This window comes from Doryrhamphus excisus, linkage group LG17 (genome assembly GCF_037039965.1).
Source record: "Doryrhamphus excisus strain RoL-2023G ecotype Guam linkage group LG17, RoL_Dexc_Guam_v1.1, whole genome shotgun sequence".
Classification (NCBI taxonomy): domain Eukaryota; kingdom Metazoa; phylum Chordata; class Actinopteri; order Syngnathiformes; family Syngnathidae; genus Doryrhamphus; species Doryrhamphus excisus.
This window is the reverse complement of record NC_136373.1, coordinates 18,191,120-18,212,170: the sequence shown is the minus strand read 5'-3', so window position 1 is coordinate 18,212,170 and position 21,051 is coordinate 18,191,120. Positions and strand designations below refer to the sequence as shown.

The 21,051-nt window shown below is 46.9% G+C and overlaps 3 protein-coding genes across 5 annotated transcripts; all 3 read right to left on the bottom strand.

The window, feature by feature from the left end:
* Positions 1-1,384: 1,384 nt before the first annotated feature.
* On the bottom strand, positions 1,385-13,490 carry pklr (pyruvate kinase L/R). Of its 3 annotated transcripts, XM_058085745.2 has the most exons (13): positions 13,307-13,490; positions 11,772-11,995; positions 9,919-10,083; positions 9,719-9,810; positions 9,513-9,644; positions 8,235-8,421; positions 7,839-8,112; positions 6,375-6,525; positions 4,284-4,436; positions 4,022-4,188; positions 2,927-2,993; positions 1,745-1,859; positions 1,385-1,659 (listed from the first exon to the last, which is right to left on the bottom strand). In XM_058085745.2, exons 2-13 carry the CDS (start codon positions 11,773-11,775, stop codon positions 1,553-1,555), a joined length of 1,614 nt encoding a protein of 537 aa, XP_057941728.2. In that variant the 5' UTR covers positions 11,776-11,995; positions 13,307-13,490; the 3' UTR covers positions 1,385-1,552. The 3 variants fall into 3 exon arrangements, with proteins under 3 accessions (XP_057941728.2, XP_057941727.2, XP_078654440.1); XM_058085744.2 differs by lacking the exon at positions 11,772-11,995; XM_078798314.1 differs by lacking the exon at positions 13,307-13,490 and having other exon boundaries at positions 11,772-12,100.
* Positions 13,491-14,852: 1,362 nt separating this feature from the next.
* Positions 14,853-17,039, bottom strand: cyp11c1 (cytochrome P450, family 11, subfamily C, polypeptide 1). The gene is made up of 5 exons (XM_078798315.1): positions 16,761-17,039; positions 16,531-16,686; positions 15,525-15,739; positions 15,106-15,309; positions 14,853-15,037 (listed from the first exon to the last, which is right to left on the bottom strand). Exons 1-5 carry the CDS (start codon positions 17,027-17,029, stop codon positions 14,853-14,855), a joined length of 1,029 nt encoding a protein of 342 aa, XP_078654441.1. The 5' UTR covers positions 17,030-17,039.
* Positions 17,040-17,238: 199 nt separating this feature from the next.
* On the bottom strand, positions 17,239-21,035 carry LOC144902008 (uncharacterized). Its single transcript, XM_078798316.1, has 5 exons — positions 20,276-21,035; positions 20,068-20,204; positions 19,211-19,462; positions 18,887-18,974; positions 17,239-18,794 (listed from the first exon to the last, which is right to left on the bottom strand). Exons 3-5 carry the CDS (start codon positions 19,456-19,458, stop codon positions 18,591-18,593), a joined length of 540 nt encoding a protein of 179 aa, XP_078654442.1. The 5' UTR covers positions 19,459-19,462; positions 20,068-20,204; positions 20,276-21,035; the 3' UTR covers positions 17,239-18,590.
* Positions 21,036-21,051: the final 16 nt, after the last annotated feature.

Here is a 21,051-nt window from a genome sequence, read left to right as displayed (position 1 = left end):
GGTGCCCCCTTCTTTTGTCTCCAAAAAAGGTGTCTGACAAAACCAAACAACTTGTTGAGCGGCGAAAGTCGCTGCGCCTTCTTCCACGCTCGCAGGGAAGCAGCCAGACTCGTGACGTCACGCGTGGAATTTTTTTTTTCAACTTCACCTCACGAGGTCGCAGCCGGTCCCTCCCACGCCCGATGATAAACACGTAAACACAGCCGTAGGAGCGCCCTTTTTAAGGTATGGATTAAATATGTCTGCTAGTGACGTCACAATACAGCCACCCTATCCGTTTCACCGGCACGCGCTCCCGAGCAGGTGCGTCATCCCCACGCCCATACCGGAAATGGCAAGGCTGTGGCACAAGTGTAACGTGACAACATTTCTAACAACTAAAAAGTACGATTACGTCCGAAGTGCCTTGCTTATGGAACACAACTATCACTATATGATCACTATTTAGCATTGGGGCAAAGGGAGCAGTGCCCCACCAGAGGGCGCTCTTTATCTTCTCATACAGTCAATATTTGGCTGAATTCGTGGCCATTATTAGTCCAAAATATGCACATAAAAGCAAATTTGACATATTCTTGTTGCCTAAACTAATAATTTTGCAAGCAAACATCTAAATTCAGTAAAATAGAAATATTCCACAATGTTGTGATGGTGTGTAGTACTCTACAGTGGCCACTGGGTGTCAGCAATGTTACCGTCATGCTTGGTACAAAGGAGGTTTTCATTGCAGGTTTGAATGATCTCACAAAAGGCATAATAATCATCCTTAACACGGGCTAGTATTGCGGCCGTACTCAACTCTGAACCCCTGACGTCACTTCCTGTCCACACCCCACTTGGCTCCCTTCGCAGGTTGGGAGACAACTTAAACAGACTTAAACGGCTTATTTTCTTACGATGGCTACTATTCATTCATTTTCTACCGCTTATCCTCACGAGGTTCACGGGGGGTGCTGGAGCCTATCCCAGCTGTCTTCGGGCAAGAGGCGGGGTCCACCCTGGACTGGTGGCCAGCCAATCATCACAGGGTCTTAGAATAGTTCAGAATAGACAATTGAGCGATTCTATCGGAAGGAGTCCGGACTATCAACCCCGCAAGTCAAATCATATAAAAAAGTCATGTGATCAAGACCCAGGAAGGTCTGCGTAATGAGTTTACGAAGGAACAGTGTGCAGATGTGGCATCTGGGTCATGTCAGCAGACTAAAGGCCAGGCCCGCCGTCACCCCTCCCTCATATCTGTGCTCATGAACCAAGAACGGCAGCAGCGGAGATGAGGACTGTGACTGGAATAAAGGCCAGATTGGATCATTCTTATCTCCCGACACGTCTAAACCTGACACACTTCATTCCGATCACGCACCAGGCAGCAGAATACTTCATGAATAGTTCAAGTTTTATTAATATTGCTTCTGCAACACGAGAGGCGGTTCCCACGGGGAATCTTCTCAACCTGCTGTGGCGCCGGACATGTGACGCCGGCGTGGCGAGTATTATCACCTTGTTTCGTGTGACTGATAAGCTGGTGGAGTAGCGGCGAGTCATTGCAGCGTTACAGAACGTTGACTGCCCTCATGATGTTGGTGTGACCCGACCCGGGGATCCAGCCCGTCACCACTATCACCATGTCCCCCGTTTTGAGGAATCCTCTCGCCTTGCCTGAGGCCACCACAAAATATATGACACCAGCGTGACTCCGCGTGAAACCGCACAGCCCTGACATGGAAAAGAAAGCCACACCCACCTATATCCATGCCGAAGTTGACACGGTTGTCCACGTCGTCGTCCCACACGGGGGCAGGCAGAGGGTGGAAGAGGACGGGGAAGACTCCTCGTAGCAGCTGGGACTGACGCGCCACCTTAAGGACAGCAGTCACAAAGTTGGGCGGTTGTGTGGATGCTAATGCTAATGCTAACACTAAAGAGGAATAGGAGCGTTATTTCATGTCGACAGAAAATCCTATTTAGAAAGTCATACGCAGTTTTTCTATTATCATTAATGGAGTCATGTGATACTTGAGGTGTGTTCAATAAATGCACGTTTGGGCTTTAACATGCATTTAGCTTGCTAGCTCCCGTCTCTAGTCAACAATGGCAACCGACGACATGCTTTTACTGCAAATGTTGATCCGAAATCCGAGGAGAGGGTCAAAAATACACATTTTTATGTCCGTGGAGAGCGTCAAAAATACACATTTTTATAGAGGGGGGGGGGTTATTTGCGTTTTTTGCCATTCACTGGTGTCCCCGTCAATGTGAACACCCCCCAACCCCCCGAAATGCAGGGATCTGCTGTATGATCCCAATCATTTGAAGCATTTGGGATGAGATTTCTCTCAGCCAATCACATCAGGTCCTGATAACATTGGGGAAAGTATCATTAAACGTAATGACATGACCAAATACTGCATAACAGCATGTATGCTATATTTAGGCTAATGTATGAACATTATAACGGGGACTTCATAAAGTGGGCAAAAGCAAGTGTGCCTCTTTAAGGATTCAAAGCTATAAACGCCCTTTGACCTCAGCCCCCCCCCCCCAGAAGCGGCTTCACAGGTTGAAGCCATCCTGCTACAGCCGCCTCCAGCGCATCCACATCGGGTCCAGATGTGACGCTCCGCGTGAGTCACCTGACCTTTAACCTTCCTGCGGCGTGCCTACCGCCTGCAGACGAGGCTCCTGTGCGGATTTACTCCCCGTGGCTGAAAAGTGTGCACTTTTAGAATCTAGCGATGGCCTATGTGGACGGTCTAAACATAAAAAAAGCGGCCAAGATGGAGGAGCTGTGAATGTGGCTGGTCGCTGGGAACTATGTGACGTGTTTCTGGCAGGCAGGGAGGGGTCGCTGTTCAGCACCGAGGGCCATTTAAGCGTCTTCCAAGAAAGACATTGTTATGATGTACTTCAACGGAATACAATGTACCTGTGGGCTCCTGGTGACAGCAATGATGGGACAGCGGGGTCGATATCTGGACAGGAGGTGTGCCGACCTGCACGACACACGTGTGATATGAGCATATTCAGGCCAGAAGGATCAATGCTAACATTTGGAGGAAATCATGTTATGTTGTTTGTGAGTGTAAAATTGCATTAGCCCTGCTAGGGAAGCTGTTTGCATACATAAAACTCAACAAAGAAATAATAATCCCGTCGGATGTGAAAGCACAATATTCCATCTGTAGATTTCCTCGGGGATTTGTTTGTTTGTTTTTAAAGCTATAACGAGCCTGTGTGCGGTAAAAAGGAGGTATACATCCATGACATCCATGACAGCTGGTGCAATGAGTTAGCCGAGGCTAATGAACTAGGACTACAGCAGATCTGTATTAGTGTCTAACGGGCTATTTCAGGGGTGGTCAAAGGGCAGCCCAGGGGCCATTTGTGGCACATGGCTGTTTTTTTTATTGGAATTTAACAAGAAAACAAACTAAATAATAAAAAATATATATAAAATACAAGAATAGAGTAAAAACAAAATTACTATAGAAATACTATACTATAGAAAAGTTGATATATTAACTCTTTTGCTACCAAAGATGTATTTAACATCTTTTTATATGGGAGGCAAAAAAAAAGGTGATGATGCAACTGCACCATAGAAGAGATCATGTTAGGTGAGGTTTTAAGCGGTGAAAACGTCCACAAGGTGGCAGCAGTGCATTTTCTAAGAGCTGGGCGTGCATCTTTCCCACATGAGAGCGCTCCACGGCAAGCAGGAAGCCAGTTGGCAGCATGGAGCCGTGTAGCGTGCACGAGGTTACACATTGATTTTAATGCATGCATACGTGCACACACTTCAGTTCCAAATATGAAAATTGTGAATAGTTGATGGTGCTATATTTGTAAATATATGATTATTGTCATGTCCAGTGCAACTTATGGTTTTTTTTTTTACCTAATTATGCATTTTTGGCCTTGTGCGACTTATACTCTGGAGCGACTTATAGTCCAGAAAATGCGGTAGTACCCGTAACCTTCAGTTTTTAAGAAGACAATAGTGGAGGGTTGGAGTGCCCACCTGCCGCTGGTGGTGAGTACTATAATGGCCCCAGCGCAGGACTTGAAGGAAGACTCGACAGCCCCGATGGCCGTGACCTCTGTGGGGTCTGAAGACAGAGGAGTCAGTCGCCGCAGCTCCTCAAATAGCTGCTGGTGGAAAATGGCGGCCTCTGCCTCCCTGCAGATCTGATAGCGAGAAGGCGAGGGAGAGAGAGAGAGAGAGAGAGGGAGAGTCGGCATTCAGGAGGTCTTAAATGCAACACAAACACGCATAAACACACAGAGTGCATCATGGCTACTGCTTCCACGGGGAACAGGCCCTTGGCGGTCTCGCTGGATAGCATGACACAGTCGGCTCCATCCAACACGGCGTTGGCGACGTCACTGCCCTCTGCTCTGGTGGGCCGAGGGTGGGACACCATGCTCTCTAGCATCTACGTACACATCAGACACAAAGCCATGTGATGAAAGCAGGAAGCCCAGCTAGCAGAGATTATTTAGAGTCAATACGCCAGCACACACGTGGAAAATGAGAGGGCTGGTGTTGCCTGAGAGACCACACCAATGCTAATTGGCGTGGATGTGCCGTGTGCTTAGTGAGATCACCTTGTGTGTGTGTGTGTGTGTCATCAAGAGTTAGGAGCTGTGGCATAAACAACACACAACATGGCACTCTGAGTCAACATGGCTGCAGGAGGAGGGAGAACGTGTGTGTGTGTGTGTGTGTGTGTGTGTGTGCACACAGAGAGGAAAAGAGGATGAATGCACAGGACAAAGTGTTCTTAGGAGGCTTGGGATGTTATTTCATATTTAAGTGGCCAAAAACCTGATCTCAACTCGACCTTCAATGAGCCAAACAACCAGATTTCAGATTTTGTGTGCGTGTGTGTGTGTGTGTGTGTGTGTGTGTGTGAGAGAGACACAATGAATATGAAGTGTGCAGTCATTATATGAGAATGAACCGTTTTTGGCTGATTTGAATGTTTTTTCTGCATGCATGAGTGGAGGGAATGAGGATGAAACGTTAGCGCTGTCGTCTCAGTGCTGCCAGTTGCGGGGTCTGTTATGAAATATGATACAGGAATGATATAATATACCGTAGGACACTGGCTGGATGGATGGTGGCCCGGTGTCGTGGGAGATTGTATGTTCGTTGGAACATCTGTGTGGAGTTGGCATGTGGGTTCTCTCCAGGTACTCCGGTTTCCTCCCACGTTCCAAATATATGCATGCGAGCTTAATTGGAATTGTCCATAGGTGTCAATGTGAGTGTGGATTGTTTGCATACATGTGCCCTGTGATTGGCTAACCACCAAGTCCAGAATGTGGGGCACTTTGTTATTGTTTACAAAGCAGGAAGGAGCCTGCTAACCGAATAGCATCTTCCTCAAAACGATTTGTAGAATGGGAATGTTTGCTTTTCTGATGACCTTAAATTGATGAACCTTATTTTAATTGATGAACCTTATTTCTGCATATATCATCATGCCTGACAAGGACATGCTAATTCATGCATGTGCAGACAGGAAATAGGCAGGGATGTCCAAACATGCCAGATGGATAGACGGATTGGAGCGGCGTCTCCGGTCATGCGGACTCTCCAGTGGTCCGTTGCCGAAAGGCAAAGCGGCGGATCTACGTTTCCACCCTCACCTACGGTCATGAACTTTGGGTGGTGTTTCTGAAGGACAAGATCACCAATACAAGCGACGGGAATGAGTTTTCTCCATCGGGTGGCAGGGGGCTCTCCTTCTCCCTTGGAGACACGGTGGGAAGCACGGTCATCCGGGAGGAACTCCTTGAGAGGAGCCGGATGAGGTGGCTCGGGCATGTGGAATGGACGCCTCCTGGGGAGGTCTTCAGGGCACATCCGACCGGTAGGAGGCCTCAGGGAAGACCCAGAAGGGATTGTGTCACCTCGATGGAACAGAAAAGGGCGGCCGGGGACCGGGAAGTCTGGGCTTCCTACTGAGACTGCTGCCCGGATAAGCGTAGGAAAACGGATGGATGGCCCGAGGCAAGGCCAGCTGTCCTTCCAATATTTTTTAGGCACCAAAAGTCAATTACTACTGAATACTGCAGTAGCCTAGCCGGGTCACTGAGAGGTCCCTACTTGAATCAAATAGTCAGCTCGCTAATTCTGATCAAAAAGATGGCCAACAGGAAGAAACATACGGGGTAGGATGCAAAACCACGCAGCACCGGAAGTCGCATTACAGGTATTTTAATTATAATTGGATAGCTTCAGTATTACAATGTTATTAAAACAATACATTCAGAGACTTGGTATGATATTCTAAAATTGTTGGTCATTTTAAAACCTCATTTCTGCATGTGTGTGTGTGTGTGTGCGTGTGCCCCCCCCCTCTGACCTGTGTGGCACAGATGACAGGTTTGCCAGCCGAGTTGCAGCGGCCAATCATCATCTTCTGGGCGATGAAGACTTTCTCCGCCGGGATCTCAATGCCCAGGTCGCCCCTGGCAACCATCACTCCGTCACTCTCAGCCAAGATCTCCTCAAAACTGAGGCACAGATTAGGGGTGGGGGGTGGGGGGGGGTGAAAATAAGGAGGGAAAAGGCTGAATGTTTTGCTAACATACCAAAAATAGAATTTAGCTCATGTTGAACATGGCGTCCTCTCCACGATGCCCAAGCTGACTCACGCGGCAACGATCCAAATGGCAGATGAGATGGTAACGACAAAGACACCAACGTAATCGTGTGGGAATGAAATATTTATGGAAGGATCCATCACTTGAAGTGGCAGCCACTGAGAGCAGATGACTAACGACGACGCCAAGCTGGAACGTAAATTGTGTCAAGATACATTAAGTGGCTGCTGTAAGTCACCGAGGCTGATTAGCAAACGCGGGGACGGAACCTGCCGGCGGACACATGCCGTCACCTCGCTGACGGGTGGCAGGCGGCTAGCGACGGCCCCGTCATCACCTCGTTATCAGCACTCCTGCCCTCGGCTACAGACGTCCACAAACACCCCTCGGTCCTGGGGACCTTCAGTTCTACGTTTATATAGCCCTGGAACACATTGGCCCTTGAAAAACCCTACTGAGGTCCTGACCTGACCCTTGCTGCGACTGCGGTGGCCTTGACTCACACAGGAAGTCGTCAGAGGTAGGGGGGTCACGGGGTCTCATGCCATTAAAACCAGACGAGATGAACATGCAAACTCCACACAGAGATGGCCGAGGGTGGAATTGAACCCTGGTCTCCTAGCTGTGTGGTCTGCACGCTAACCACTCGTCCGCCGTGCCGCCCGATAACTATCATATATGATAAAAATGGGATATTTCCTACATATAATATAATATATCAACATGTCTTTTCTCACAGACAAATTGGACTGTCTGTAAAACGTTTGCAGCATTTCTTGAAATGCTGCAGTTCTTGAAATGTTATGATCGCGAACAAGAACAAGAAATCTTGTCTGGGTTTAATGTCATGAGACCCCGTGACCCCTGTGTTTTTGGAATGGGGGCTTGCATAAGTTTAATAGTAATAATAATAATAATAATGGTAATAATAATTAAAAGTCAATTCAACTGCACAGGAACAGGATCTGTGTAAGTCAAACACCCACGTCACTGACGGCGCAAATAACAACAACAACAGAAAATGAACACATATGGAATGCAAGATGCACCCGCATGAAAATAAATGCCCACGCAAAATCACACCCCTATCTGCACAGCGCACGGCATGCTGGGTAAGCACAGGACCCCGAATTTGGCAGGAAATCCAACCCGTGACCAACGGAACGGAGAGTCGCCATACAGGCATTTGTAGAGTTGCGACGTGGGAAACGTCTTTCACTTACTTTTGGACTCCTTGCCGACTTTCCACCTTGCTGATCACCTTGATTTCCCTCCCGTGCGCCCCCAGGACCCGCCGTACATCCCTGACGTCCTGGGCCGAGCGGATGAAGCTAGCGAACACCATGTCCACACCCTGCGCCACCCCGAACCTCAGATCGGCCTCGTCTCGCTCGCTGACCGCCTGGAGGCCGAGAAGGTCACAGCCGGGGAGGTTGACACCCTTACGGCTGCACAGCACGCCGCCGGCCTCCACCACCGCGTCCACCCAGTCTGGACCTGCCAAAGAAGACGAGGGACACAACTTCAAAAACAACTTCACATAAATGAGCGGCATCGCCGGTTGTAGCCGAGGTCACGTGATGCGCCGTGGCCCGTGATCATCACGTGTCAGATCAGACCTGTTTCCAGAACTTTGAGTCCAATGAGGCCGTCGTCGATGTACATCTTGCCTCCCTTCTTCAGCACCCGAGGCAGGCTGGGATAGTCCACCCAGATGGTCTTCCCGTCTGTGGACTCTTTGTCACACTCTGCCGTCACCACGCGCACGTGGCTGCCTTTTTCCAGCTGCACCTCTCCTTCCACTTGCTACACCGACACACAAGCCGGAAACCAACACCGTCATCAACCATGAACACCTTGTTACTGGAAATAAACATATACAGTACCAGGCAGACATGGTTAGCTACTAACAGCAAGCTAGCTAAGACGTTGGTTGCTTGCTGCTTAATGCAACTTACCAGAGATTTATTTAGTATTTATTGAAAAGTAAGTTATTAAAAACCTCAAAAAATACTTTTACTGTTTTTTTTTTACCTGTGTGGATAAGTGGATATATTGTGCTTCATTTCTGCTGCTAGCTAAATCCAGCACTAGCAAGAAGTGCTAAGTGGGATGTACCAAGTGACTCAAATCTCCAGGGGGGATTTTAAGTCAATTTTTTTTAAAGTGGAGGTAATTGTTAAGCTCAATATAAGTTGAAAATGATGAAGTGTTAATTTCTACTAGCTCACTAAACTTAAGCTAACTTGACTAAAGTGAAATGATATCAATATACTGCGGTGCTGTGCTACTTTAGGGTCCATATGACCAATGTTGGTCAAACTAATTCCTACTAGTACTAGTACGAGTAATCGTCACCATTTACCTGGGAAAAGTACTCTAAATCCCGCTGTATAAGTCACTGCTTTTTGAACCATGCGGCTTACACAAATACTGTGCTGCTGGCGAGTCAGTGAGGGAAGTATAGCAGGAGCCAACCGCGTACTGTATGTATGTAACAGTACATAACAGTCCGACTCATCTATCAAGAACACTTTACTGAATTCATCACACAGCAACTAAACACTCAAAAAGTACTAACAAATATACCAACATGTACCAATATCATGTTTTTTTAACTCATGTTATATATATTTACTATATAATGTACTATACAACATACTGTATATTTTAATATAATCTTGAATATTTATTTTTATGAGTATTTATGATTAATAATCAAGTATTATTGTTAATAATAATAATAATTATCCTTCCTGTTAATATGGTGATGTAGCTAAGATAGTGGTGACGTGTGAGCGTCCCGTTATCCAATCAGGACATGAAAAGATTCCCCACAGCTCACTGACGCCACCTGCTGCTGGTGTTGCGTGTTGCAGTTCATGGAGTGCGTTTACCCCTTTGACTAATCCCGTACGGATCTCCGGTCCTTTCGTATCCAAGGCGATGGCCACGGGTCGATAGTACAAGGGGTCGGAGGTTATCGTCTCCACGGCCTCGCGGATGTTTTGGATGGTTTCCCCGTGGTACTGGCGTACAATCAACACATGACGACGTCACAAAGCTGACGAGCGTTAAAGCGATGAAGAGCGTGGACACGTACCTCGTGTGAACCATGAGAGAAATTCAAACGTGCGATGTTCATTCCGGCTTTGACCATTTCCTGGAGTTTGGGGATGGATCGGGAAGCAGGACCTTCAAGGAAGAGGTGCCACATATTAGCGGGCCCCACCCGTCTGCCAGCCAGCCGAAGCACAAGCCGACAAGCAGCAGCGCCACGGCAAGAAGGTGCGTCCCGCTCACCGATGGTGCAGATGATGCTGGTGTTGCGGGCCGTGATGGGCTCCTGGTCGATGTCCAGCAGGCACAGGTGCTCCAGGAAGGTGTCGGCCATGCTGGCGTCCAACTGCTGGCGCTGGATGAAAGAGTCGGGCAGCGTCATGGCCTCGGAGTAGCGTCTGATGCGAGCTGGAAGTGGGAGAAAGAGGGGACAGGTGAGGTGTGAGGGCTCCACCTGGGAGTACAAATGAAAAAGCCCAGGCTGGATGCTGCGCTCATCATCAACACAAACAACATGGCGGCCGCTGCTCCCAGGAACACCTTTCTTGGACATCATAGCATAAAAAGCCAAACTATTGACTTTATGGAGGATGGTGCACGATAACAAGGGACACGCGATGACAGTTTGGTGACAATCTGGTTACAAGTTACTGGATGGAGTCATGCATTCTCACTGTTTGAACCATCAATGGACCCACCATCATGAGAACATTATGAGTTATCATTTTATCACTTTAAAAAAGTCTGAATAATCCGTGGAAAGACTTTTTAAATAACTTTGAAAAAAGTTGAAATTTTACAGACAAAAAGTGACCATTTTTTGAAGAATAAATAATTGTAATAATTATTTATAATAATATAATAATTATAATAATAATTAAATAATATTTTTTAATATCAGAAGAATAAAGTCGTAATATTGAAAAGAAAAAAAATCATGAATTTTTTTAAGCAAACAGTATTTACAAATGATTTTTAAAATTATTTTAATTTAAATGAAAATACTTAGTTTGAATATTATGAGAGCAAAAAGTCTGAATATAAATATATGTAACAAGGTTGTTAATATTACTAAGAAAATAACTAATTTTGTGATAAAAAGTCGCAAGTCTTTCAAGACAAGTTGTACAAAAGTAAATATCATATGCAAAGATTTGTAAGTATTAGAGTATTTACTAAGTACAAGATGAAAGTCCCAATATTATGATAACAATGTTGTGATATTCTCCAAATAAAGTTAGCATATTAGCATAGCACACATGGGGAAGGGTCAAAGGGGAGAAGATGGTGACGTTATGAGGAACATGAAGTACTACGTACGCTACACACAGTACACATGCCAAGTACAGTACATGTTGGGCAATCAGTCAGCTGTCAATCATCAATCAGCGAGAAAGTGAAAACGAGCCGGAAGGCGTCGAATAAAGCGTTCACCTTTTAACGCCAAAGTAAGAGCAGAAAACCGCTGAAGGATTTAAAAGGCAATTTTCAGTCAATGAGGAGATCTGTCATGCGCGGCACGGAAGGAAAGGAGTGTTGAGGCGGAATTAAAGGTGGCAAAGGAAACAAATACAAACTCCACAGCTAGCTAGTGCAGACTATGCTAGCATGGAGGAGAACATGAATAAACGGCGGTCCTGACGGCGGCGTCCATGTGGGAGTATTTACAGGTGAAGACGAGGCCTGATGGAAGCGGGACGCACACAGCTCGTCTCTTCCCCACAAACTCCCTGTGACCCAGTTGTGCCGCACCGCTGCACACATCACTTCCTTCCTGTCCCGCTGAGACCTCCCACATGAGACGTACACACACACACACACACACTACAGTGTAGCTATGATTGGCAGCCGACAGAAGACGCTTACTGTACAGGAGGTCACTGACATGAACTAGCCTGACGCTTTGTACTCGTATCCAGGTCAGCTACGGCTCACATTGTGTGTGTGTACACTAATAACATTCAAGCTAGATGATGGTGACAGTTTGACCCTGGAACAGACCGGTAACATTTTCCACTCAAATGACTCCCAATGAATCAATGAATGTCTACGGCAGCGATCAATAAAGCAGTGACATAAGGAAAAGCCGTGCTCACCCATCTGGTACTTTGGACTTGTTCACCTTCCTCCTCTACCTTCCTGCCTGCTCTCTCAGCCGGCTCATACACGGAATGATGCACGTCACATGATCACACCTTGGCACGCCCTTTTTGCTTAACTTTCACCCTCTTGGCCCACACACACACACACACACACACACACACACACACACCAGTCAGGTACGCCAGGTCATCAAGTTGACATCAGGGCGTCAACAATGCTAAAAATGGAAAGAAAAAAAAGCGTCCATTACGACACCAAAGTGTTGTGAGGTTCAAAGTGACATTTGTGCATGAAGGACACACACACGGACACACACACACACACACACACACACACACATGAAGTCATGAAAACCGTTCTTATGGCAAATATGAAGAAATATACAAATGGTCACCACATACTTTTATACGCTGGAATATTAGGGTCTCCTTCAATCATCATCTTCATCATATCATCTTCATATTCATAGTAACTACTCTAACGATATGTGCCTTAGTCATTAGTTCCTCAGTAACTACTCTAAGTGTATGTATCTTAGTCATTAGTTCCTCAGTAACTACTCTCGCTGTATGTGCCTTAGTCATTAGTTCCTCAGTAACCACTCTAGCTGTATGTGCCTTAGTCATTAGTTCCTCAGTAACCACTCTAGCTGTATGTGCCTTAGTCATTAGTTCCTCAGTAACCACTCTAGCTGTATGTGCCTTAGTCATTAGTTCCTCAGTAACCACTCTAGCTGTATGTGCCTTAGTCATTAGTTCCTCAGTAACTACTCTAGCTGTATGTGCCTTAGTCATTAGTTCCTCAGTAACTACTCTAACTGTAGTATGTGCCTTAGTCATTAGTTCCTCAGTAACTACTCTAAGTGTATGTATCTTAGTCATTAGTTCCTCAGTAACTACTCTAAGTGTATGTGCCTTAGTCATTAGTTCCTCAATAACTACTCTAAGTGTATGTGCCTTAGTCATTAGTTCCTCAGTAACTACTCTAACAGTAACTACTACTGTATCTTCGTTCCAACTAACATTATGCTGACCTCTTTTATTTATAGCTTCAGCAGCAAGTTATTGAATATTCCTGGTAAGTTTCCACACAAGACCCGATGATGCCGACTGACACCATCCCCCCCCCCCCCCCCCCCACGGCCCACTGAGCGTGTGCATATTTACTGATTAAAAGGCAGGTTGACTGAAGGCGTGCACCTTGAGCTGCAGAGCAAACAGACCTTTGCACCTTGTAGGAAATACTTGGGATCATATAACAGTTGACCAGGAGACCCGCCAACACCAGTTCAATTCCACTTTATACAACACTGTAGGGGACCACAAACATGTAAAATGGTGCACCGCCGCACAGCCCACTGGGGACAAGATCATATGCGGTACAGTAGAGTACAGTACAGCAGAATACAGTAGAGTACAGTAGAATACAGTACAGTAGAGTACAGTAGCACATATAAAACCGGTGAGATGAGCCAGATGCTAAGCTTGGAGGAAGAAGAAGAAGAAGAAATAGTAAGCCAATGACCAACCTGTAGCACACATGAAGATGCAAGCCCACAATGAAGGCTCGGCAAGCAGCGGCGAGCAAAGCAGGAGAAGGAAGGGGAGGAGGAGCTTTAGCACCACCTGATGGACAACCCTGGCAGTGCGTTGGCAGGTGGAGGACCAAAGTTCATTTTTATTTGGAATACGCGGGTAGAAAGTGTGTGTGTGTGTGTGTGTGTGTGTGTGTGTGTCAGAGCTTCCTGAAGGTGATCCTTGGTGGAGTCTCTGGCTGCAGGATGAGCGTAACTTTGGTGTTGAGGTCTTGTGAAGAAGACACACTGAGGTGGAAGTTGAGCAGGATCTACAGAGACAAAAAGGAGGCGACGGTCTTAAAAGACCGCTTGGACACCCCCGGGTTAAGATGGGGGGGGTGGATAGTTCCCGTGCGTGACTCACATGCATGAGACAGAGCTGGATCTCATTCTCTGCAATCCTGCGGCCAACACACTGCCTCGCCCCGAACCCGAACGCCAGCGAACGGAAGCCGGCCCCCTCCTCTTTCGCTCCTCCTCTCTCCGTCCCCTCTTCACGGACGCTGCCCCATCGGCCGGGGTCAAAGGTGAGCGGGTTGTCAAAAACCTCTGCGCTCCTCCCCAGGGGGTACAGACACACTTGGACCATGGTCTGAGGGCCCATGAGATCATCGTGAAGATCATCGTGAAGATCATCATGAAGATCATCGTGAAGATGCTGAGGTGTGCTGATGGTGACTCACCCCTGCTGGAACTTTGTAACGGTGAAGGATGATGTCTTTGACCGGGTAGCGCTGCACGGTGATGCCCACCGGATACAATCTGACAACACACACACCCTCGTTTACGACTTCCTGACATACAACGTGTGAAGGAGAGATATCGCAGGCTAGGCTAGGCTAGGCTAGGCTTTTCCTTCCTGCAGCTAGCAGACTCAGTCACAAAAACGACTCCCAAAAAGTCCTGTCCAATAACCGTGCAATAAACTGTGCAATAAAGCTGTGACTTGGTCAGCATGTATCCAGCTGGATATCGTGTATATAACTTTAAATGACGCTGTGTTTTTGTTTCGATACTTACATACTTTTGTATTGCACTACTATTATTATTATTAGCAGTATCACTAGCATTATTTGTAGTATTGTATTAATATTAGTATTTATATTTTTTAGTTGAATGTTTTATTTTGTATAAATATATATATATATACGTAAATATTGATTAATTTGTGGTAGGTTGCACGGTGTTCGGGTGGTTAGCGCGCAGGACACACAGCTTGGAGACCCAAGTTCGATTCCAAGTTGCAAATACACATAAGCGTTCCTCCAGTGTTTTGGGTACCTTAGAATCTCCTTGACGGTGCCTTTAAGGAGCGGGGCCCCCTGCAGGGCTTTGAGAGGGTCCCCACCCGCCTGGGCCAGCGACACCCTGACCTGCTGCCTCACCATGTCCTGCACGGCGGGGTTCCGCCCCAACTCAAACAGAGCAAACTGCAGTGGAACCGCCGTCTGGGGACACAGCTCACGTCACCACACACGCACATGTCAACACACACACATCAACACACACACACCGTGTCCACAGCTCCAGCCATCAGCTCAGTGATGTTGGCCTTGATGAGGTCTCTAGAGAGCTGCCCTTTCTCCAGGAGTTGGCCCAGAACCCCCTGGTACGGGTCCCCAGCGGACCTTGGAGCCAGCTTGGAGGACAGATTCTGGAAGCCCCTCTGGATGCTGGCCTCAGCTGGAAGACCACCACGTACAGTGAGGCAGATCCAGCAGACGTCCACGGCCCTTCCAACGCCATCCTACCTTGGCTGAAGATGTGGTCCCACGCTGCGGCGTGCTGAGTCCACAGGGGGGCGCCGATGCGCTCCAGCAGGGGGGAGGGCAGGTAGAGGAGGGGGGGCGTGGTGGCCAGCATTCTTTCCACCGCCCAGATGAACTTCTGAGACTCCAGGGAGGGCGTTGAGGAGAACAGGCCCATGCGCTCCCCGTAGAGAACATGGCAGCTGGCTGCATGGGGGAGGGGTCAAGGGTTAGCTAACTTTCAGTTCTTTTATTGTTGTCTTCTTCTGGGGACCTAGCTGGGACCCTACGCTAGGACCTTCCAGCCATGGGTTGGGGGAGGGTCTTTGATTCTGGACTAGGACTTTACGATAATGAGCTAGGTCCTTTTGATTCTTAAAAGTCAACAAAAACGAAAGTAAAACCGAAGGCGTCTTGCTGACCTTCCAGTGCAAAGCGGAAGAGGTCGGGACTGGGGTCCAGCGTCAGGCCGCGGTCGCCCTCCTTCCCTCTCCCCTCCGCCTCCACTCTGTCCTGAAGCATGCGGCAGAAATCCCTGGCCACCTCGTCCAGCAGGGGGACGAAACGCCGGACGGCCGCGCTCACCATCACCTCCTTGTTGAGGAGGAGGCGGTCCGAGCGCCACTCCTCGCCGTTCCTGAAGAGGAAAAAAAGCGGCAGGAATTTATTGTCACACCTTTACATCTTTTTTTACTCGTATAGTCATGACTTTGTTCTAAATGTAGGACTTTTTCTTGTAAATGTACAACTTTCTCATCAATTTATGACTTTAGTCTCGTAATATGATGACTTTTTTCTGTTTATATTTATCGGTCTAAATTAAACATTTTTTTTAGAGTAAATGTATTATTTTATTATTCTAAATGTACAACTTTTTACTAAATGCAAGTTTTTTTCTAGTAAATTTGAATTTTTTCCTCCTATAATTATGTTATTGCTGTAAAAGTACAACTTTTTTTCCTTGTATATTTTTACTGCTTTATTGTTGTGACTTTTTTTTGTGAAATAACTTAATTGTTCTAATTTTACAACTTTTTTGTTGTTAATATCCTGCCTTTTTTAGGCTCACATTAAAAAAATCCAATTTTGAGGAAAATGTGATAAATTGATGAAAAAAAGTCTTAATATTATCATAATAAAGTCATAAATTGATGAGAAAAAGTCTTAATGTGATCATAATAGTCATAAATGTATGAGAAGAAAGTTTATTTTCCCTCATCCATGAGTGACTTTATTCTGAAAACGTGAGATTCTTTGTCAATGTCTTCGTCCGTGTGGCCCGAATGAGGTCTTAATGACCAACTATGACGTAACTATGGTGTGAAAGCTCAACGCTTGATGGAGACCATCATCAGTGAAGCATAAAGACCAGTGAAGGTCCTGTGGAACATCTGAGCTTTATGAGTAAATGATATGAGAAATGCTAACTTGAGGAAGACTCCCTTGCTGTGCTGGCGGGTTTCTCGGTGCGTGGCCCAGGGCTGCAGGATCATGCGTCGCGGGTAGAGGCCTTCCGAGCGGTACAGCTCCCCGACGTCTCGCGGTAACATGATGTTCACGCTGCTGTGGGTGCCCAGGTGCTCTCTTGTTAAACACAACGTCAGCGTCAATGGCAATGTCACATTCATACAGAGGAGCTTCATCGGGTCCGTCCTTACCTGTAGATGGGCCCCAAGGTGTTGAAGGAGTTCTCCATGTGCTTGTGGAGCAGCCTGAAGCGATCCTCCCGCCAAAACTTCACCAGGTTGATCCATCCGCTCCTTCCCGTGTGAGGGATCTCCTCAAAACTCCTCACCCGTCCGTCCCCTCCTCGACGTCTCTGCCCTTCTTTTGCCAGCACCGTCTCTTCTGCGGCCACGCTGAGGGCCCTTGAAGGGGCTCCGTGGCACCACCGGCCCCCGACGCACACTCTCGCCACGTTGGACATGCTCCTCTTGACCGGGAAGCCCAGTGTGAGGTCCTGTTTATGGGAGCCTCCTTCTCGTATCCTTGGATGCGCTCCATCGCTGTAGGACCCTCAGATAGGAGGTGATGATTTACGGACGTGAAGGTGGCAAGTTCAAGAAAAGCACAACAATGTGTGTGTGTGCAGAAACGTAACAAGAGCAGAGAGCAAGTCCAGTCGGGCTTTATTTCCATGATTTCAATTTCACATCCAACTCAAGAGGCTGACTTCCTGTCTCCAGGAGCGTCTTTGTCTCATGTCTCCGGATGCTGCAGTCCACACAACGGCAGCATTGTGTGTACTGCAGCGTTAAAAACACGTTGCTGACGGGGTACCGCAAGGTCACAAGACCTGAGTCAATAGAAATCGTGTTGCCGTGGCAACCGGCTTGCAGCACAAAACAAAAGATGACATTGGAGTTCAAACTGAATCTTCTCGGAAAGAAATATGCGATTCGTCAGACGCCACAAATAATGATGAATGGCGAAAAGTGTCATGATAACCATAGAACCAGAAAGGGTCTGGCTGCTCAGTACTAATCTATCAACAACATACAGTACACATTCATAGCAACTCATATCAAACACCACGAGGGGGCAAAGTCGCTCTGCAAACACCTTACTGTCCCTGCACCCCCTCGCCCGTGACCAGGGGTGTCCAAAGTACGGTCTAGGAGCCATGTGTGGCCCATGGCATAAACTAAAAAGTTGTGGCTATGAAGTTGTGGTATAATCTGAATTTTATGAGAATGACTTTGTAAAATTATGAAAAGAAAAAGTCATTTTTGACTAATTAGGTTGTGGGAAAAGTTATGATTTTGTGAGAATAAAGTTAAAATATGATGTCAAAAAAGGCATCATCAAGAAAGTTTCACTATTAAATGTAAAGACAAACAGCAGAAATGGGAAAAATATGATGTCATTTCATGAGAATAAAGTCCAAATATTTAGAAAAATTTTGTATTTTAACATATTAACAATATTGTCATTTTAGTAGCATAGAGTTAGCATAGCATAGAATATTAAAATGAGAAACCAACAAAACAACATAAAGTTAAGTTTTGGGGAGAAAGTTATAATAAGACTAAAGCAGAATCAATGAAAATATGGAAATAAAAGAAAATGATCCAGTAAAAGAGCAAATATGGAAAGAAGTAGATATGAATAATATGCCTTTCACCTCCATGACAAAGCTGAGATGCAGTCTTTTTCGTCAAACAGATAAAACCTCTCAGCAGGTCTGCATCCTTCCGTTCTTCACCCTGTGGCCCTCGGCGGACAAAAATATTTGGACACCCCTGGCCTGGACGGAGCAAGCAAACAAAGAGCGCTTAGGAATCAAACACCAAAAGTTGGATTAGCGGAAGTGTATTTCTACACATGCGTGACAGTATTTACTGTACTTTATTGGAAACCGCTCCTGCTTCCCGTAGATTGTGGCGGCCCGACATGAACAAATGTGGACCACCACAAATACATTTGCTATTATTGATAAGAAACACAAACGGAGGACTAACGCAGTACACATGATAATAAAGTGTGGGTCACATGACTTTGCAAGCGTGCCCCCTGTCAGGCGTGGGGGTGGACGTCTTGCCGTGTTTGGCCAAGCTGAGGCTTTGGAAGGCGTGGAGCAGGTTGAAGCCGTCGTCCTTCGTCTTAGTCTCAGGGCGGACGAGCTTGGACAGCTGGCGGGGGAGCGACACTTTGCCGCCCACGGACCTCAGGTGGTTGGCGTCCTTGGGGTTCTGTTGCGGGAGGGAACAACGCTATCATGAGCCAACACTTGAGCCAACATCAGCATCTACGGAGGTTGAAGCAGCTGATGGACATCACTTACCTCAGACAGCTGATATTTTCTCCTGAAGTGAGCTCTCATTGCTGCTCTTTCGGCGTTCTTCTGGGCGTTCATGGCTTCACGAAGCTTCCTGTGAGGAAACAAACACAAACACTAAACATCCCGACACCCAGCAATGGGTATCCGCTTCCATTCAATGGTATGGATGTCCCAATGTCTTCTGTGGTGGACATGAGGCATTAATACCTTTTGAGGCTTTAAGTGTAGGCTACAAATGATGTGCATTGCTGCCCCCTAGAGGTCTGGGGTGGAACAGCACGGGATGGCACATGAACTTCAATGGAGCAAGCCCATCCATCCGCTTACCTCTCCTTATCCAAGTCGGCCTGGTAGGAGCGAATGGACACCGCTGGGTGTCTGGGGTCAGCATTCCGCGGAGGAGGCGTTCTCGCCGACCTGCCGCATCCTCCTCTTCCTCCCCCGCGTCTCGCTCTCTTGCGGCTGCTGCGTCTGGCGCACAACTTCCTGGCCCCCAGACCTCCCACGCAGCTGCTCAGCCTCCTGACGGGCGCACGCAGAGACTTCTTCACCCTCACCACAGACTCCATGATCATGGCCCTGAAGACCAACAAAACACCATCACCGTGGAGAGTCCCAGATGGAGGAACACTGGAATAGATACTTGAACCTGATACTAGATACTTGACCTGCACTAGGAAGTAAATAGCAAGGCGTTTTTGGAGTTAGTGCATTGAAACCCTGCTTTTTAACATGACTAGAGACCTCTAGGCATGAAATAACATCCCTATATGCACCTTTACACCCCTATTATCCACTACAGTAGACATAACTGCGGAGAATATGCCAATAAAGACGTAAATAAGACTTACAAGCTGAGTGACGGGCACAGAGGAACAGGAAATGATGTTGCTCCGGCGATCAAGTCTGACTTTGAACGTTCCAGTAACATTACTGACCAGTGGTAGCAAAGTATGAATCCGTGCTAATAGGGTAAAACATAGGTATGTATGTTCACAGCGTTTAGATTCACCGATGCCCTTTGAAGGCACCATAGTATGGGAGATGCAAATGTCTACTGTAGGTTTGAGCGTCAAATATCAATTACACACCGTTGTTTGTCATTGATTGGCTGTCCCGGAAAGACCCCCCTGCCCCCTTCCCCCAGTGCAGGGCACTGTTGCATCCAAGTAAATGGGACTTACTTATTTCTGCTTGCTATTGTGCTGACAGGTGACAGAGGCGTGTATTGTGGTGCTCTCCTCGACTCATGTTGTGTTACTCTGATAGGTCCACCTCGGGGTGCTTGATCTCAGCTGCAGACCTGGACCTGGATCTGGACCTGGACAAGGACGGCAGTCAAATATGCAGCAGCAATGAAAGATGAATGCTAATGGGGAGTCTAAGTCTTACCCTTTCAGGTGTGCTCAGTTGGCAAAAAGGCTCACAAGATAAATCCTGATCCCGCCAGATGGCCTCCACCTCCACCTGTCAATCACTTAACACTGGCAGCCCAACACCTGAGCAAATAACAGATTCTCTTCGCAGGACGCTTGTGGTGCTTCCTGCAGTCCGGGTGGGCGCTCCGTGTCTCCCGGTGGACGGCGGTAGTGGACTCCTAGGAACAAAAGAACCCATTCGCCACCCCCTCAACTCTCCTGGACGGATTAGCGCTTAACACACTTAGTGACGGAGATCTCGTTAGCCGTGGCAGGGAATGCTCTCCATACTCACGTGTTGACAGGAGACATCGGTGATGTCATACGGACTCAAACAAACACCCGACATCGGCCTGCTGCTTTTTAAGCTGCCGCCCTCCACCTGTCAGCTCGCATCCCAAACAGACATCCGTGCATCCGTCCGTATCTCCTGCTTAGACTTTTTAACTCACCAGGAAAACAAATGGTTACAAACACCTAGAAAATACAATAACTTTCCACAAATGAATAAAGGAGCTACAAATGAATATATTAAATAGCCAAAAAATATTAGCCACAAATCAAATGGCCACAAATAAAATAACTACAAATTAAAAGACACATTCAAAACAGCTAGTGCTGAAATGTATAGGATATAAAATATGTACAAACACAACTAAGAAAATTGACATTCATTAAAAAGAAATAATATATAAAATAGCAAACGGAAATAGCCACAAATAACATAGCTCTGGAAGAATACAAATAGTA

Coding starts and splice junctions, on each gene's coding strand:
- pklr (XM_058085744.2), bottom strand. Junction 8,113..8,234: donor ACTCAAAGTTCTGGAAACAG/GTCTGATCTGAC, acceptor CTTCTTTGGCAG/GTCCAGACTGGGTGGACGCG. Junction 2,994..4,021: donor GTACTCACCACCAGCGGCAG/GTGGGCACTCCA, acceptor TGTGTCGTGCAG/GTCGGCACACCTCCTGTCCA.
- cyp11c1 (XM_078798315.1), bottom strand. CDS start 17,029: ATGTCCAACGTGGCGAGAGTGTGCGTCGGGGGCCGGTGGTGCCACGGA. Junction 16,687..16,760: donor ACCTTGGGGCCCATCTACAG/GTAAGGACGGAC, acceptor GTGTTTAACAAG/AGAGCACCTGGGCACCCACA. Junction 15,038..15,105: donor GGACCACATCTTCAGCCAAG/GTAGGATGGCGT, acceptor GTGGTCTTCCAG/CTGAGGCCAGCATCCAGAGG.
- LOC144902008 (XM_078798316.1), bottom strand. CDS start 19,458: ATGATCATGGAGTCTGTGGTGAGGGTGAAGAAGTCTCTGCGTGCGCCC. Junction 18,975..19,210: donor GCCGACTTGGATAAGGAGAG/GTAAGCGGATGG, acceptor GTTTCCTCACAG/GAAGCTTCGTGAAGCCATGA. Junction 18,795..18,886: donor GAAAATATCAGCTGTCTGAG/GTAAGTGATGTC, acceptor CTCCCGCAACAG/AACCCCAAGGACGCCAACCA.